This window comes from Callorhinus ursinus, unplaced genomic scaffold (genome assembly GCF_003265705.2).
Source record: "Callorhinus ursinus isolate GAN/ISIS: 27379988/994484 unplaced genomic scaffold, GSC_fseal_2.0 scaffold34, whole genome shotgun sequence".
Classification (NCBI taxonomy): domain Eukaryota; kingdom Metazoa; phylum Chordata; class Mammalia; order Carnivora; family Otariidae; genus Callorhinus; species Callorhinus ursinus.
The window spans coordinates 3,228,200-3,245,131 of NW_027397096.1; the positions used below are offsets into that span (position 1 = coordinate 3,228,200).

The window sequence follows — 16,932 nt, forward strand, 5'->3', positions numbered from 1 at the left end:
AGAGAGAGAGAGCACAAGCAGGGTGAAGGGCAGAGGGAGAAGCAGACTCCCCACTAAGCAGGGAGCCCAGTGCGGGACTCAGTCCCGGGATTCCAGGATCATGACCTGAGCCAAAGGCAGATGCTTAACTGACTGAGCCACCCAGGTGCCCTCCGAGCCAGAATTCTAAAGTTGAATGATTTCACATAAAAATCCATACTTGGAGCTTGTCTTCAAAAATCTAAAATTCTGGCAACACTGGGACCTTATTCTCACATGATAAAACTTGCTAGACCCAAAGAGGCAGGCATGGGTATGGCCTAGGCTTTTAATTTACCATAATCCCCACATACCGTGTTGTCTCCTAGACTCTAAAGCCAGGTGTCTCTATTTGTCATCATTTCTTCACTGTTAGTTTTCTTATAGTAGAATATTTAATTAAAATAGGAAAACAAAAATGGGATGAGTATGTTTCTTTATGAAAAGTGAAGAGCATTTCTACCCATTTAATATTCATATGGCCTACTTCACTCATTTGTATTCCCTATCTGACCCTCTAGATTAATACTTGGAGGTAGTACCTCTGCCTTTTCAGTAACCAGTAGTGTGAAACACTACAAGGTTTGGAGCAAAGAATTACATGGAACAGCTACAGTATTTAACAGAGGGGCACCTGGCTTGCTCAGTCAGTAGCGTATCCAGCTCTTGATCTCTGCATTGTGAGTTTGTGCCCCATATTGGGTATAGAGATTACTAAAAAAAAACAGAGAGAGAGAGAGATTCCTCAGAAGCTAATACAGAATAGTGGGGAGGAGGAAGCCATCTTAAGTCATGGAGGTCCACTAGGTAGTTGTTGCAATAATCTAAGCATGTGATGATCGGCCCTTCTAGGTTCAGGTGATAACTTGGAAATTGGGTTTCTTTCGGCATGTTAAATTCAAATGGTTGATCTCTGCTTTCTGAACGGGAAGAGAGGTAATGAGTATAATACAAGAATGATTATAAAAAATTGATGATCAGGGCTCTGAACTCTATGGTAATTAACTGATTTTTCATTCACTTAGTAATTCTGTGTTCAAATTCTGTCATTTTTTTCTCTCAGATGCTGTCTCTGTCACCTTAAAATGGACACAAATTTTTGTTGAGTGAGAAACTTCCTTTGAAATTTAAAGAATATGAAATAAGAAATCCTTACATAATTATTTTATATCCTAATTTGAAAATTACATCATACATTTATGTAAATCTTGTCCATATTTTTATATACTTCTCTCTTAAACACTTCTTTATAAGTGAACAAAGGTGGTTTACAGTTTTTACAGCATTTATATTCTAAAGCAGTGATACTCAAACCTTAGAGTACATCAGAATCACCTCCAGAGCTTTGTTGAACTGGCCCCCTTTGCTAGATTCCACCCACACTTTTTGATTTGGGGAGGGGGAGGCAGTAATAATTTGCATTTTTAACAAGTTTTCCATTGATGTTGATGCTGCTGATCCAGGAATCACACTTAGAAAACATCTTCTCTAAAACCCATAATAATGGTCACTTGCACATACTTAATGTCTGTCAGATACATGTTTATAGTTTCCAAAAATTGTGTAGTTTGGTAGAGTTAAAGTTGAGGTCTGTCATCACTTTATCTTTTTCTCCTTGATAACCTTCTGGAATTTAGATTGCACTTCTAAACATTAAAGTAATTTTAACCACAGGAAAACATTAAGGAAGCAGTTAGGGAAGGCAGAGTTGGCAATTAACTTTTTTTCTTGGCCTGCTAAAATATGCAGCTTTAACTGCTTTACATTTATAAAATATAAATTCCGAAAATGTAACTGATGCCTCTGAATTAATTCATTTTAAATGACAAGCCATTTTACAGTTGTTTTGAATTGTTACAAACACATAGTCATTATGTTTCAGATTATTGAGTGAGTCATCTTCAAGAAAATGAGTGAATACATTGTGTGACTTTGGACAAATTAGCACTTTTCTAACTGAAAGGAGCATTTGTAGACTCAAAGCAAGGCCTTTTGTTTTGAGTTAAATTTGGAATGCTAAAATGCTCATCCTGGGGCTTGTACATAAGGTTAAAAGTTTGATAGTGAACTGAAAGTCCTGCCTTTATTTTTTTAATAACCCAACAACAGATAGTGGCACCAAATCCCACACTTTGCTTTAGCATTGAAAATAAGAGTAGGGGCGCCTGGGTGGCTCGGTCGGTTAAGCGTCTGCCTTTGGCTCGGGTCATGATCCTGGGGTCCTGGGATTGAGCCCCGCGTCGGGCTCCCTGCTCAGTGGGAAGCCTGCTTCTCCCTCTCCCTCTGCACCTTTGGAAAAATAAAAAATAAAAAATAAGAGTAAACCATTTTTTCCTCCAGGGAAACTCTGCATTCCAAATACAGTCCCAAGCATTAACTTCAGTATTTACAAAAACTGTAGCTGGTAAAATGAAGACCGTGTTTTTTTAATACTCTTGCACATTACCCAATACCCATTCAATAAAAAAAAAAAAATAGACTGGAAAATGAAAACCTTTCCTAACATTGGAAGTAACTTTAATATTCTTAACTAGAGTTAAGGTGCTGATAAGGCAACAAGATGTTTTTGAGTACTTTGCCAGGAGAGTTTAAGAAAATAAGGACTTTTTAGGCTTTGTTTTTTATATTACATTGATAGTTTCCCAAAATGAAAATGGGTTTATTTTTTTCTAAATACAAAATTTTTAAAAATCATAGAATACAGGAAGGTGTAAGGAAGAAAGTAAAAATCACTTTGTATCCTATTTTCTGAGAAAACCATTCTTAGCAATTTGGATAAGCGTCCTTCCAGTCTTTCGTGTGTGTGTGTGTGTGTGTGTGTGTGTGTGTGTGTGTGTGTAAGGGTATGTCAGATTCTATAAAAATAGCCAAACCTGAGTATCAGAAGACCTACTAATCTCCCTGATTGATCTCTGTAGTTCTGAGAAGCAAAAGTATAAAGTAATTTAAAACAGTAAGACTTGGGGAGCCTGGGTGGCTCAGTGTTAAGCAGCTGACTCTTGATTTCGGCTCAGGTCGTGATCTCTAGGTTATAGGATCAAGCCCCACATCAGGCTCCACACTCAGCATGGAGTCTGCTTGTCCTTCTCCTTCTGCTTCTCCCCCGACTTGTGCTCTCTCTTTCTCTCAAATAAATAAATAATTAAAATCGTTAAAACAACAAGACATGTCTGGGGATGAGGAGGGGTGTTTTTGTGTGTTTAAAAAGTGGATAACTGAGGACTTGCTCATGGATGAATGAAATTGGTGGAAATGTGTATATATGAAAGGCTAATCTGTTTTGAGCAATGATGAAAAGGTTTTACTACCGATCTTTATAACTATGAAGGCTTCTACAGTTGATCTGAGCTCAGAATTGAATGGAGAAGAGTATATGTCAGCACTTTTTTTTTTTTTTTACAAAAATGAGATAAAAGCATAAATGCTAACTTACAATCTGCTTTCCTCACTCTTTATTTTAGATATCTTTCCATGTCAACAAATAAATCTGTTTTTAATGGCTACACAGAATATAATACATAGATTTTTTTTTAACTTAAGAATTTCATAGAGATAAACTAAAAAAATAAAATCCTGAGACTCCCTCAAGCTCTATTTCTTTTGAAAACAGTGTTCTTTAGTTTATTAGTGTCACATCTGAAGTCTTTTAATTTTAGATAATGACTTTGCTTTGTTCTTTTGGCTAGAATTTAATATTTACATACTTTGAAACCTTTCTCTCTGATGGATTGGGTGAGCTGCCTGTCTAGACATTGGGACTTTGTAATGTGGCTTCCTTGAGGATAAACATTGCATGCAGTGGCATGATGTAAGACTCTTGGTGAAAAGAAATTAAAGGCAAAGGTGCAGTGTAAGCTTAAGGAATAGTATTTCTTGATGTTGGATGATGCTAAGGACAGAAGTTATTTTATCAGGTGGTGTTTGTGAACTGCTTGTAATCAGATTATAAACATTTAAAAGTAGTTACTGAGAGAAGTTTTAACATCATTCTTTGGTAGATGAGCTTTGCAAACAGGTTGGGTTCTTATCAGAAATAAAGCAGAGGCAGATGACTTCTCAGACCTATCTCAGTCCTCAGATTGCCGAGTCGAGTTCACCTGACACTTGTAATAGGATCCAAACTTAGGCAATAAATGGATTTTCTTGGAATAATTTTCTCAGTTGCTAGTGTTGCAAAGTTTTAAAATTCAAAGTATTGTTTTGGCTGGACAATAGAATAAACTTCTGTGGTATCCTTTTCAGTGAGAACTGGAGTTAATCAAATGCACCTGAATTGCCTTATTTCAGTCATCTATTCCATGTAAATTTTGGAGACTGAGGAAACACCGAAATTGCTGCCAATTCTAATATTAGGGTATTATGTACAAACTGCCATTTTAAATTACATTTTTCTGATTAACTTCATGAATTAGATTATTAGAGGAGCGCCTGGGTGGCTCAGTCGTTAAGCGTCTACCTTCAGCTTGGGTCATGATCCCGGGGTCCTGGGATCGAGCCCCGTGTCGGGCTCCCTGCTCAGCGGGAAGCCTGCTTCTCCCTCTCCCACTCCCCCTGCTTGTGTTCCTTCTCTCGCTAACTTTCTCTCTGTCAAATAAATAAATAAAATCTTTTTTAAAAAAAATGAGATGATTAGATTTTTATCAATCTTCTTCCTATCCTATGAGATAAACCTCTAACCCAGGTGGGTATTGGGTTTTTCTTTATGCTATGGCTCTTAAAATTTTAATTTCTTAACCTTGAATCTTGAAGCCTAAAAGGAAATTTGAAACCTCAGGTCCATTCTCAGCATTGCAGAATTTTTTATTCCTTTCTTCCTTCCTTTTTTCCTTCCTTCCTTCCTTTCTTTTAAAGATTTTATTTTTTTTGAGAGAGAGTGAGAGACCACCAGCTGTACATTTGTTACAGTTGATGTACCTACATTGACACATCATTATTACTCAAAGTCCATAGTTTACATTAAGGTTCAGTCTTGGTATTGTACATTCTGTGGGTTTTGACAAACATAAAATGACATGTACCTCTCACTTTGGTATCATACAGAGTAGTTTCACTGCTCTAAAAACTTCTGTGCTCCCCTGCACCCTGGCAACTACTGATCTTTTTACTGACTTCATAGTTTTCCCTTTTCCAGAATGTCATATAGTTGGAATCATATAATATGTAGCCTCTTTAGATTGGCTCCTCTCACATAGTAATGTGCATTTAATATTCCTTCATGTGTTTTCATGGCTTTATAGCTCATTTCTTTTTAGTGTTGAATAATGTTCCATTGTCTAGATGTATTTAGTTTACCCATTCACCTACTGAAGGACATCTTAGTTGCTTCCCATTGTTGGAATATTTTGAAGTAAAACTTGGACATCATGTCATTTTACTCCAGATACTTAAGAAAAAGGCATAACTACAGTGCCATTATAACACTACCAGTAAATCCTTAATATCATTTAACATCCTGTCCATATTCAAATTTTTGGAAGGCCCTTTTAAAATATTACAAACAAGCAATAAATAAGTTTTTGACAAAAAATAATATAAGCAATTTCTCTCTGAAAAAGCAGTTTCTTTATCACTGAAACTGAAGAAGAAAATCTTGCAGTGTATAATCTGTAAGATTTCAACAGAGTATACTCCTCGTATATATTAATGGCTTGCTTTGTATCATAATTATTTGTGGGACTTGCATCTGTGAGTCCAATGCTTACATTCATATTATCTCACATTTCCCTCTTTCAGTCTTTAGAACATGCCCTGGTAGTTGTTATTATTATAAATTATGCTAGTAGCCAGTATCTTTTGAGCTTGTACTATATGACAAGCACTGTGCTTTATAAACATGCACTATTTCATATGATTCTTATAATCCAGTGGGATAGGTATTACTATATCTCCCTCCAATTAATTTAGTAACTTATTGACGGTTTCATAGTTAATACATGAGCTGGAATTTGAAGTTAAGTCTTCCTGAGCATTCTTTAAGAAGCTGATGTAAAAAGAGGTTGAATGATCTAAAACTGACCTTCTAAATTTCCTAATATATCTGTTGTCTGTTAACTTCCAGGCTGTAAGACTAGAAAGTACTTACCAGAATAGAACACGCTATATGGTAGTGGTTTCAACTAATGGTAGACAAGACACTGAAGAAAGCATCGTCCTAGGAATGGATTTCTCTTCTAATGACAGGTATGGTACCACGAAAGGAAGGATGAGAAAACTCCTTTTTAAATAACTATTCCAGTTGCCTTTTGAGTTACTACAAAAACATCTTACACTATTCTACTCTTAAAGTATCTTAGCCATACAGTCTTGAGAGATGAAAATGATTAGTGAATGTCTTTGGTTGTGTTCCTAAATTATCACTATCCCTTACCTTCCCCTCATCCTTAAATGGTAATGAATATAAATGATTTAAATGATTTAAATACAAATGATTTAAACTTATATCTCCAGGAATAAAAAGTTGTGTTATCTTTGTAGTTAACTTTATTTTAAGCAGTAATGATTCACTTTGCCTATTCTAGGGCACAGTACCCTTTGTGATAGTGCACCAGTAGATCTTGGGTTCAGAGAGAGCCCACTTTAACTCTAATCTCTTATATTTATTCATGGCCTTACACCTTGCTTTTACCAAATGTTTTCCTTCCTTTTTCCATCTTCTGAGTTAAAAGGGTAGGGTGGGAGGGAATTGATTTTTTTTCTAACTCAGAACAGAACCTTTTATACTCATGCACCTTTGGCTTTAGCCGCACTTTGCATCCTATAATTAAAGGTATCATACCGCACTCAGAACCTGGCTCTTTTGTGTCCCTAAAGTTTATTGCTTTCCTTTTTTATTTTCCCACTTCTTCTGGAGAAACCTTTGGAAGACTGTGGAATGTGGCTAAGCAGATCTTTGCACTCTGGATAATAAGCCTCAGGAAATCCTGCCAGATGTCTCAAAGCACTGACTTCCTGGTTTGAGACTAGAATGGACTGTGAAGTGGCTAGCAGTGTGACCCAGGCCACACATTTAGCCACAAAAGAAGAGACTAGGAGTGATTCTAATTGTCCTGATGTTGGGAGGAAAAGAATCACATTGTCATTAGAAGGTTTCCCAAACAAGTGTTTACCTAAGCTTGTACAGTCAACCTGAAAATTATTTGTGGTTTCACAAGGATCACAAGGCCAGAGTTGTTACCTTATATAATTCTTACAGCCTTTAATTGTATGCTCTGAAATTGCACAGGCTTGTAAACCACATTTAGGTTTTCTCCTACATGGATTTAACCTCTGGTGTTAGCTAAGCAACAGACCTTTCAGTAAGCATTTATCCTTTAAGAGCACCTACCCTGCCTACATTCATTAGTATTTTAAGACCTCCGATTTAGATTTTTATCTCTCTAGATCTGTGCTGTCCCATACAGTAGCCACTACCACATGGTGACTATTTAAATAAGTTAAAATTAAACAAAATTTAAATTTCAGTTCCTCAGTCACAGCTAGCCACATTTCAAGTACTCTAGCTATATGTGACTCGTGGCTACCATATTGGACAGTACATATATAGAACATTTCCATCATTGCAGAAAGTTCAACAGTGCTACTCTATATCTTATTTCCTTTGGTTCTTCCTGACTCCTCCCTTGGAAACCCCATAAAACAGGAACTGGGATTGCTTGGAAACTTCACTTGAGCCTGCCCCTAGAGATACAAGGCAACAACTTCAGATTCTCCTGACCAGTGTGTGAGAAATCAGATGTGTAATCTTATCCTCAGTGAACTGTGTCTGTCTTCTGTAATGGTCCTGCCTGAATCATAGCTAACAAATGAAAATTTTATTTAATGGAAGACAAAAAAGTGATGTGAAAAGCTATAGAAACTAGTTTTCATTCTTTTTGGTAAACTTGGCATTATGAATTCCCATCCATATTCTGTGAATGAGCTCCTTGGACAGTAAGAAAAGTGCTGCCCACTTCAGAATACTGGCACTCACATAATCTAGTATCATTTCTTCCTCAATTGCTTTTGAAGGAATTTGTATCATTTTGTATCTGAGAATATAAAAAGTTAATGTTTCAAAACAATACTAAGCCAAAGTAGAACCCAGATTGTTTATGAGAGACATATCGTCCCAAGTAGTTCTCAAGATATGATGTCAACTCATTTAACCTTTTTATAGTATTTTTAAGCATTGTGTTATATTTTAATAATAAAATTTTTAGTATTGTGTTATATTTTAAGTAATAAATTTTTAAATATACAATGTAACCTTGGTATCCAAATTGCATTGAATATATTTCAAATTATAAAATAATAGTTTTATGGTGTTGTTTTATAATTTTTCTTTGTACCCCCAACACCTTGAAATGTCTAGTATATATAGGCACTCAATAAATATTTGTTGAATGGGATGAGTATCTACTAAAATAAGCACCTGTACTTCAAAGGAGAAAAATCTCATGAAACTCAAGGTAAATTAGATAAAAATACCAGGTGTGCCTAATTCAGGCCTCTTTCCTATTGTGTGAAAAAGCTACTTAATGTAAAGAAGCAGCCTGACCTGAGTATAAGCTGAACATGTGATATTTGGTTCCTATATATCACTGTCACTTGTCCAAAGTTTAACTGGTATCTCATCACAAGCTCACAGATCACACTCTTTTGGATCTTCCGTATCATCTTCTGGAGTTACTTAATTTCAAGATTTGTCACCAGGCTATAAACCCTTCATATTTATACCCAAACTATACTTGCTAGGAACCTGGCTAAGCATTCATTTTAAAAAGAAAGAAAGAAAGAGAAAGAAAAGAAAAGAAGAGAAAAGAAAAGAAAGAAAGAAAAGAAAAGAAAGGGAAAGGAAAGAAAAGAAAAAGGAACTACTCTGAAAATAACCCCACTCCATCTTGGGAAGCCATCTTCGAAACAAGTTTTCCTTGTGCTCACCTCATCTACTCAACAAAAATAGTGGTGGAGCTGTCTTCCTCCCTCTTGGATTCTTGCATATAGCTCTGCATCTGGAATTCAGGCCCAGCCTTCCAGTGTGGATAAGCTGTTGCAATCTTGATTTGATTCTCCTGAATTCTGGAATCACTAGTAGAGCACACAGTGCTCGGTGTTGAGTAACACAGGCCAGCAAGTACAGTGCAGAGCACTAGACACAGCCCACCTAGGGAACGGTCTTCGTTAGCCCTGCAGTGACTCTGATAGCAAAAGCTTTGGTATTCCTCATGTTGTTTTCAGTGCATTTTCATGATGTCCCTCCCCCTCCCGACACCCCCAGTCACTTTCAGTTGTATTAGAGCACTCACTAAAAATTCATATTCAACATTTGTTTCAAGTGACAATACATTCATATGTATTGTTTCACTTTAAAATATTTATGATAACCCTATGAAGGTAGGTTTTGTTAACTGCATTTTAAGGTGAAGAAATTAAGGCTGAGAAAGGGTAAATAACTTGACAAAAGGAATTGAAATACTGAAAAGGATCAAATCCAGATATTTTGACAAAGTATAACTGCCCAATAAGTGGTTGTTATTATGTTTGGTGATGTTATATACGTTTCTTAGTGTGTTATCTAATTTAACCTTCAAAAACAGCCCAATCAAGAAGGTATTTTTATTCAGTTTTATAGATGGGGAAACTGGAATACAAAGCAATTAAATAATTTGCCTAAAATTATATAGTTAGTGCCAGAGCCCAGGTTCCAGAGCCTGTGCTCTCAACCATACTTTGCTGTTCTACTGTTTGCTGTGCATACTTTGCATGTTCACATGTCTGAGATTCCTTCTGTACAATGCTGCTTTTCTGTATACATTGGCAGGGAGAGGGTGTCAGAGCCTTTGGGAGACTGGATGGAAGGGGAAAATGGTTTACAGCAGCCTTAAGGAGAGAAAGTGGCAGAGATTTGGGGTAGATTACAGTTATCCAGAGGTGTGGTATGATAGATACACAATTTCCCAATTGGTGTTCAATAAATCTACATAAACCTCAGAGCTAAATTTGAGCAAATTATATTCAGAGGTCTTCAGCAACCAGCAATAGTTCTTGGCATTAGAAATGATTTTTGGAGTTGAGTTGGATGCTGGGGCCTTGGGGTGAAACCTGCCAATCACAGGTCAGCAGCAGTCACCTGGATTTTTTAGACAGTGGCCATTTTTGAGATACAAGGAGCTCAGTTAGTAAGTTTTCTTTATTAAATACATAAGGACCTGACTAACCACCTGTTTGATACAGCTCCAGAGCACATACATTAGATTGATAGTTATATGATAGAAATTCCTCCATTCTAACACACCAGAATTTAGAGTTTAGGGGCTTTATCCATTGTGTTGAAAGAGTTAAGAATTGCTTCCTATAATAACAGGAATTAACCTATGGACTATTTCTTGTCTTGCAGTAGCACTTGTACCATGGGCTTAGTCCTGCCCCTCTGGAGTGATACCCTAATTCATTTGGATGGTGATGGGTAAGAGCTTTCCCTTTTTATTCTCCTACAGAAAGCCAAGGGGTGGGGTTCCATCTTAGTGCCCATTCATTAAGCTGAATGGGAGGCCCAGTGTGCCCAAGTGAACTGTCATGTCAGCAACTCAGTGAGTCCTTTTAAACTCCTGTTTTGTAAAGTAGAGTAAAAATACAACTTGCCAGGGCCTCTCACTTCTGTTCTTCTAGGCCGACTATGGTAAGAATCCAAACAAAGAAAAACTAGTTTGTTGGCTCACTCTTTAATCTGAGCATGTGGGGACTGTTGCAATGCTCTCCCAGAGGATGATATGTTCTGTTTCAAATAACCTCTTGCTGCCTCTGCCAGCTGTCAGCCTACAGTATAACCCCTTTCCTGTGCCAGTTCCTTCCAGTGACCCTCCACCCCCACCTCCTGGTGTTTTTAGACTGTGTCCCCAAGAGACCAAGATGTTTGCTCCAGTTTGTAAAACCAGGGTCAGGTTTACTAAGAACCCACAAGACTTCCAAATAGAAATATATAGCAGACCAGTTTGTCTGTAGCTACAGCTGGAAAACTATGTAATTCCCTAACTCCAGTGTGGGAGTCTATTCATTTTGCTCGGTAGATGAAATCAGACAATTTGCTGAAGCTTTTCAGTCAAGTCCTGTACTCTGACTTCTACATGAAGTGCCTGATGATTTCTTCCAAATGAGCCAGCAGTTGCTAGCCTGAGAAATAACCTTGAAAACTCACAACTGAAATAACCTACTCTCATTTGTGGATTTTTATCTCATTTTTTTTTCCTTAGTGGGTTCAGTGTATCAACGGATAACAGAGTGCACATATTCAAACCTGTATCTGTACAGGCAATGTGGTAAGAGGAATTTTAATGTCTCTGTGAAAGGTGTTTTTTTTCTATGAAAGTTTTTAAATAAATTTTTGGGGCAATATTTTGTGAGCAGTAGTATTAGAAATAGTATAGTTCTCTATGAAGATGCTGTATGATCTATTTGTGTGTTTAAGATTTTCTGTGATCTGTTTGTGTGGCCCTCATAGTTAAAGATGACCTAGGAGTTCATTTTTCATATTATCATAGTGGAAGGCCTTAAGTATTGGTGAACAAGTGAAATTCAGAGGTGTTCTTAGACTCTGGAAGATACTTAATGAATCAGATTGCTGGTTGGAACAGTCTTATATGGGTATACTGACTAAGTTAGCAGCAGTCTAGAGCCAAATCTAGAACATCACACTACTACAGTGCATTGGTGTCCAGTTTCTTAGGGTAATCAGGGATATTATTAATAGATAAGTTTCCATTAAAATTGCTAATGACTGTTTGCAAGACTGCATAATGCAAATAAAGCCTAAACATTATAGATGTTAATAATCATCAGCTGGTATACTAACACTTTGGAGCTACTTAACTATATGTCAGACATTGTGCTTTACATGGATTATATCTAATCATCACCAACAACTCCCCCAAAATAATATTATTAGTTCCTTATTATTGATGAGAAAGCTGAAGTTTTGGAGAGGTTGCATACCTGGCCTGAGAACATCTTTTCCATTTTGGAGGAATAGACTCTTTACTCTCTTATTCTAGATTATCTAGAAAAATGATCTAATGTAACAAGGGAATGGTGTGACTGTAAGTTTCAGAGTCTGTCCCTAAGCTAGAGATTTGAATTTCAGTTTCTCATTCAGTTGCCTGTTCTGTAGTAGAAGTCCTCATGAGGAGCAGAATGGAGAGAACAAAAGCCAAGCAGGAAATAAAGGAGCCTGAAAAAAGACTCCAGGGAGCTCATTTGCCCTTGAATAACAGGATTGATAGGCTTGAGGTGGGTGCAGTCATAAAACAGAGTCAACTGAACTTAAGAGTCTTATCGTTTCATGCAGTAATTGAGGTGGGACAGAGTTACACGTCATGTGTTTAAACCAGATTTTTAGATTTAGGGCACATTTCACAGATAAATTTCTCATGGAAAACTTTTACCTTCTTTGACTAAGCCTCCTTTAAGGGCAACTGACCTATCTATTCTTAGGTACCAAGTAAAACCAAACAGCATAAGTCCCATAAATGAGTGTTTTAAGAAGGAGTACAAAGCAGTCTTAATTCTTAAGACAATGAAGGAAGATTCAAGTAATAACCTAGTTCAGTCTTTGTTGTTCTAAGCAAACTGACTAGTCTTACTTCTGTTAGCTTATTGCAGAATAAACTTTTTGGTGTACCATCTGGGCAGTAGTGAACTGAAAGTCACAGGAAAAATGATCTGTGGATCAAAACGGCATTTAAACCAGGTGTTGCCTTCACAGGAAGGTAGTTACTGTAGCCTCCTGCTCCTATATGCAGCTGAAGTATCTGAGGTGGCTAAGCCTTGAGTGTATTTTAGGGTACTTGCCCCAGACACATGTGGCATATGCTTTTGAAGCACAAGTTTCCTGGATGAAGACAACATGCATTGAATATCCTGTACGTTGCACTTAGCTGGCCCTTACCTTTAAATCTATGTAGTGAAACTGAAATTCACAGAGAATTCTCTGAGAATTTGATAAACTTCTCTGAGAATTTGGCTTACTTTGAGTAATAGAAAGCATTTTAAAAGATTCTGCAACTTTGTTTTTTAAGGAAAAATGTTTCCCTGATAAAAATGGACTGAAATGTTTTTTCCCTTATCAAATTGGTAATTATCTTATTTTTAATTTACATTATACGGGGTTGACAAGGATTCAGGGAACAGACATTGTCATTTACTATTGGTGGGAAAATAAACTGGAACAACCTTTCTTGAGAATGATTTGCCATTATGCTTTACCATTCTGCATGCCCTTTTGACCCAGTAATTCCACTTCTAAGAATTTATCCTAAGGTAATAATTGTGGGTATGTGCAAAAATTTTAACCATAAGAATGTTTGTCAGTGTTGTAATAATAGCAAAAACTGGAAAACAATTTAAATGTCTGAAAAATAAGAATTAGTTAAATTATGGTGTATCCATGTTATTAAATATAATACAACCATTAAAATAATCTAGTTGAAGAATATTGATGTAGATGCTGACAAGAAGGTGTAAACTAAAATCAAGTTTAAATTGTATGTAGAGGGGCACCTGGGTAGCTTAATCGTTTCTTGATTTTGGCTCAGGTCATGAGATCAAGTCCTGAGTCAGGCTGTGCACTCAGTGGGGGGGTCTGCTTGAAGAGTCTCTTTCTCCCTCTGCCACTCCCCCTGCTCTCTCTCTCTCTCTCTCTCTCTCTCTAAAATAAACAAATAAATCTTTTTTTTTTTTTTTTGACAGAGACAATGCGAGAGAGGAAACACAAGCAGGGGGAGTGGGAGAGGGAGAAGCAGGCTTCCTGCTGAGCAAGGGACCTCACCAATGCGGGGCTCAATCCCAGGACCCTGAGATCATGACCTGAACTGAAGGCAGACGCTTAACAGCTGAGCCACCCAGGCGCCCCATAAATAAATCTTTTTAAAAAATAAAGAAAAATAAAATGTGTGTAGAATGTGGTCATATCGTTATTATAGATCTATGCATAGACAAAAAGACTGGAAAGATCTATACTAAAACTTTAATAACAGTGGTTATTTCCCAGTGGTCAGACTACAGGATATTTCTGCCTTTTACTTAAGGTCCCTAAATTTTCTAAAGTTAGCATGGATCACTTTTGTTATGGGGGAAAAAAATTAAACAGTATTCTTAAAAGAAAAATGTAAATGGATTGCCTATAGAATTCTCTCATAATGCCCTCTTCCCGTAGGAGACATTAGCTTTTAGCTAATAAGACATTTCATTTAACAAATACTAACTGTGCTCCAACTATGAACGGTAATGAACTGGGCATTCTTATAGGCACTTGAGATATATCAGTAAACAAAATGTAGAAAGATCCTTGCTCTTATGTAACTTAATTTCCTAGCATTTCTGGTTTTAGCTTTTCCCAAGTATATAACTAAAAAGGTTCTTCTCAAATAAAATAAAAGTAAAAAAAAAAAAGTACTTTCAGTTTTGTTTACCCTTCTTGGGTTCCTGAGTTCATGGTCAGAGATTTAATTAGTATAACCAGAGCTATTCTTAGAAAGTGGCTCAAGTGTATGAATAAATGGTTTAAAGAGACTGGGAGACTAAAGCAGTAAGGATAATAAATGTCATTAGATTAGTACTTCCTGGGCATGAAAGGACATGTCCTCAAGGCTTAGGGACATCTATCTATGTGATCTTTGTGGACCCTCTAAGAATCATAGGAAATGTATGCAGTAAGATGATTCCTTGCCAAGGGAAACAAATATTTATATAGTAAATAGTTGAGATCTTTAGTTCTGTAGTAATACAGCATACCTACAGTATGGTTCCAACTACAAGATCATGAGCTCCATAGGTACCCAGACCTATTTTTCACTGGTGGGTTGTCAATTCTCCTGCCCCTCTCTACCCCCAACCTTAATAATGCATCGGCAAGAAGTGTCTAACTAATTGCTGTGAATAGATAATATAGTATAAGCGGAATCAGAGAATCTTAAATTCCAGGGAATAGATAGATTCTCCAGAGGCCAAATTCTATAGGATTTAAAAATTGAAAGAGTTTTGGATACACATGGATTATTGGCTTTTTGGTGTCCCCACAGTTCTACAGTGCTCATTTCCCAGCGTATCTTTCAGGTCTGCACTACAGAGTTTACACAAGGCTTGTGAAGTGGCCAGAATGCATAACTACTACCCAGGCAGCCTGTTTCTCACCTGGGTGAGTTATTACGAGAGCCACATCAACTCAGATCAGTCGTCAGTCAATGAATGGAATGCTATGCAGGATGTGCAGTCCCACCGGCCTGACTCTCCAGCTCTCTTCACAGACATGTAAGTCACCTTACTCAGGATCACGGAAGTGTTCTTTGTTGTATCCTAGGAGGTGTAAGCAACATGTTCCCCCCTAATCTCTCCTCTTGGAGAATTAATTTCATCCAGTGATATTAGTCAATGTCTACACTACACAACTGCCACACAAAGAACCCTATTCTTTCTGCTGTCTGCAAAGGCCTAAGGAGTTTCATTCCTGGGCACAATGGAATCTCCATAGTAAAGAACTGCAATACCATAAAATCCCATTCAGATTCCACTAATTTGACATTTGAGTTTAAAAGGAGTTAGGCTGAAGTCTGCCTCTGCATTATCTGTGAAAGAAGCATTTGGTAAGCAAATTAATGACACAGAGAAGGTTTTTGTTGTTTTGTTTTAAGATTCTATTTTTAAGTAATCTCTACACCCAATGTGGGGCTCGAACTTACAACCCCTAGATCAAGGGTCACATGCTCTACTGAGTGAGCCAGCCAAGCGCCCCAACATATAGAGAAGGTTTTAAAGGAATGTTTCCAATACTTAAGAAAACCAGATGCTTCCAGTCAATTTAAAAGATTGCCTAGGTTGCTGTGCTAATTTTAAACTGATTTCTGTCCACATATTTTAAAAAATAACTTATAGGGCGCCTGGGTGGCTCAGATGGTTGGGCGTCTGCCTTCGGCTCAGGTCATGATCCCAGGGTCCTGGGATCGAGTCCCGCATCGGGCTCCCTGCTCCTTGGGAGCCTGCTTCTCCCTCTGCTTCTCTCTCCCTCTGTCTCTCTCATGAATAAATGAATAAAATCTTTAAAAAAAAAATAAATAAAAATAAAAAAAATAAAAAATAACTTATAATTCAAGTGTTTGACTCAGCCCCACCATTGTCTTGTTGGGTCTTTGTCAGTGAGATTTTATTAAATGTCCCTGATATACTGTGAGTTGATAAAAGCCTGAGGTGGAGTTGATATTTATTTCCTTTTTAGGTCTGTGTGTTGAAACTTATGTGACTATTTCGGAAATTAATCAGGATGTTTATTTTGCTCTGAATTGATCTTTCTGCAGTTCCAAGGTATTCCACAGCTGGAAAAGAAGAGTAGCTACTTACTATCTGACCATACAAACCTTCACCTTCAGATTCCTAAATTGATACCACAACAGTTAATGGTTTTTTGGGGTTTTTTGTTTTGTTTTAAGAAAATGCTTAGTTTAGATAATAGTGTAAACTTATTTTTACTAGAAAAGGTGAAATTTCCAAGAATTGTGTGAACAAAGCAGGCAAAAAAGCAATGGAAGCTTTTTGAACAGGGTGTTACTGATACTAGGACCTCCTTTTCATTAGCCCTAGTCCTTTGAAGATCCCACAGTAACTGAAAAGATAAGGATTAGTCCGGCTTTCAGAATCTTGGAAAATGTTACTGATTTCATGCCTTATAGCTGGCTGATGGGTATCAAGGGAATGGATGTCTCATCTGGCTCAAAAATGGACATTCTAAACCAGACTTACATGAGAGAGAGAAAACCCTTCTTTTCATTTCTCATGATTTTATTAGAGAAAATTTGAATATTACATCAGAAAGAAAGAAAAGGAAAGGAAATTGGCCATAATCCGTCTCTATCCCCAAGCAAAAAGAATAATGTAAAGTGTAGCCCCAAGCAC

General features: G+C 37.1%; 1 protein-coding gene and 2 non-coding genes across 8 annotated transcripts in view; all 3 read left to right on the top strand.

Moving 5' to 3' along the window:
- SSH2 (slingshot protein phosphatase 2) overlaps positions 1–16,932 on the top strand; it is a 242,734-nt gene that overhangs the window by 185,508 nt on the left and 40,294 nt on the right. For 4 of the 6 annotated variants that reach the window (XM_025851382.2, XM_025851385.2, XM_073879337.1 and 1 more), the window contains 4 exons: positions 6,077–6,198; positions 10,394–10,462; positions 11,247–11,312; positions 15,103–15,297. In XM_025851382.2, coding sequence (XP_025707167.1) covers positions 6,077–6,198; positions 10,394–10,462; positions 11,247–11,312; positions 15,103–15,297 — 452 coding nt within the window. Of the gene's footprint in view, positions 1–6,076; positions 6,199–10,393; positions 10,463–11,246; positions 11,313–11,371; positions 12,280–13,154; positions 13,677–15,102; positions 15,298–16,932 lie in introns of those variants that run through there. The other 2 variants (XM_025851387.2, XM_025851386.2) reach the window with 2 other exon arrangements.
- LOC112808499 (small nucleolar RNA U2-19) lies at positions 2,871–2,944 on the top strand. Its single transcript, XR_012374468.1, has one exon. It is a non-coding gene; the product is annotated as a small nucleolar RNA U2-19 (small nucleolar RNA).
- Positions 3,301–3,370, top strand: LOC112808498 (small nucleolar RNA U2-30). The gene has a single exon (XR_003204370.1). It is a non-coding gene; the product is annotated as a small nucleolar RNA U2-30 (small nucleolar RNA).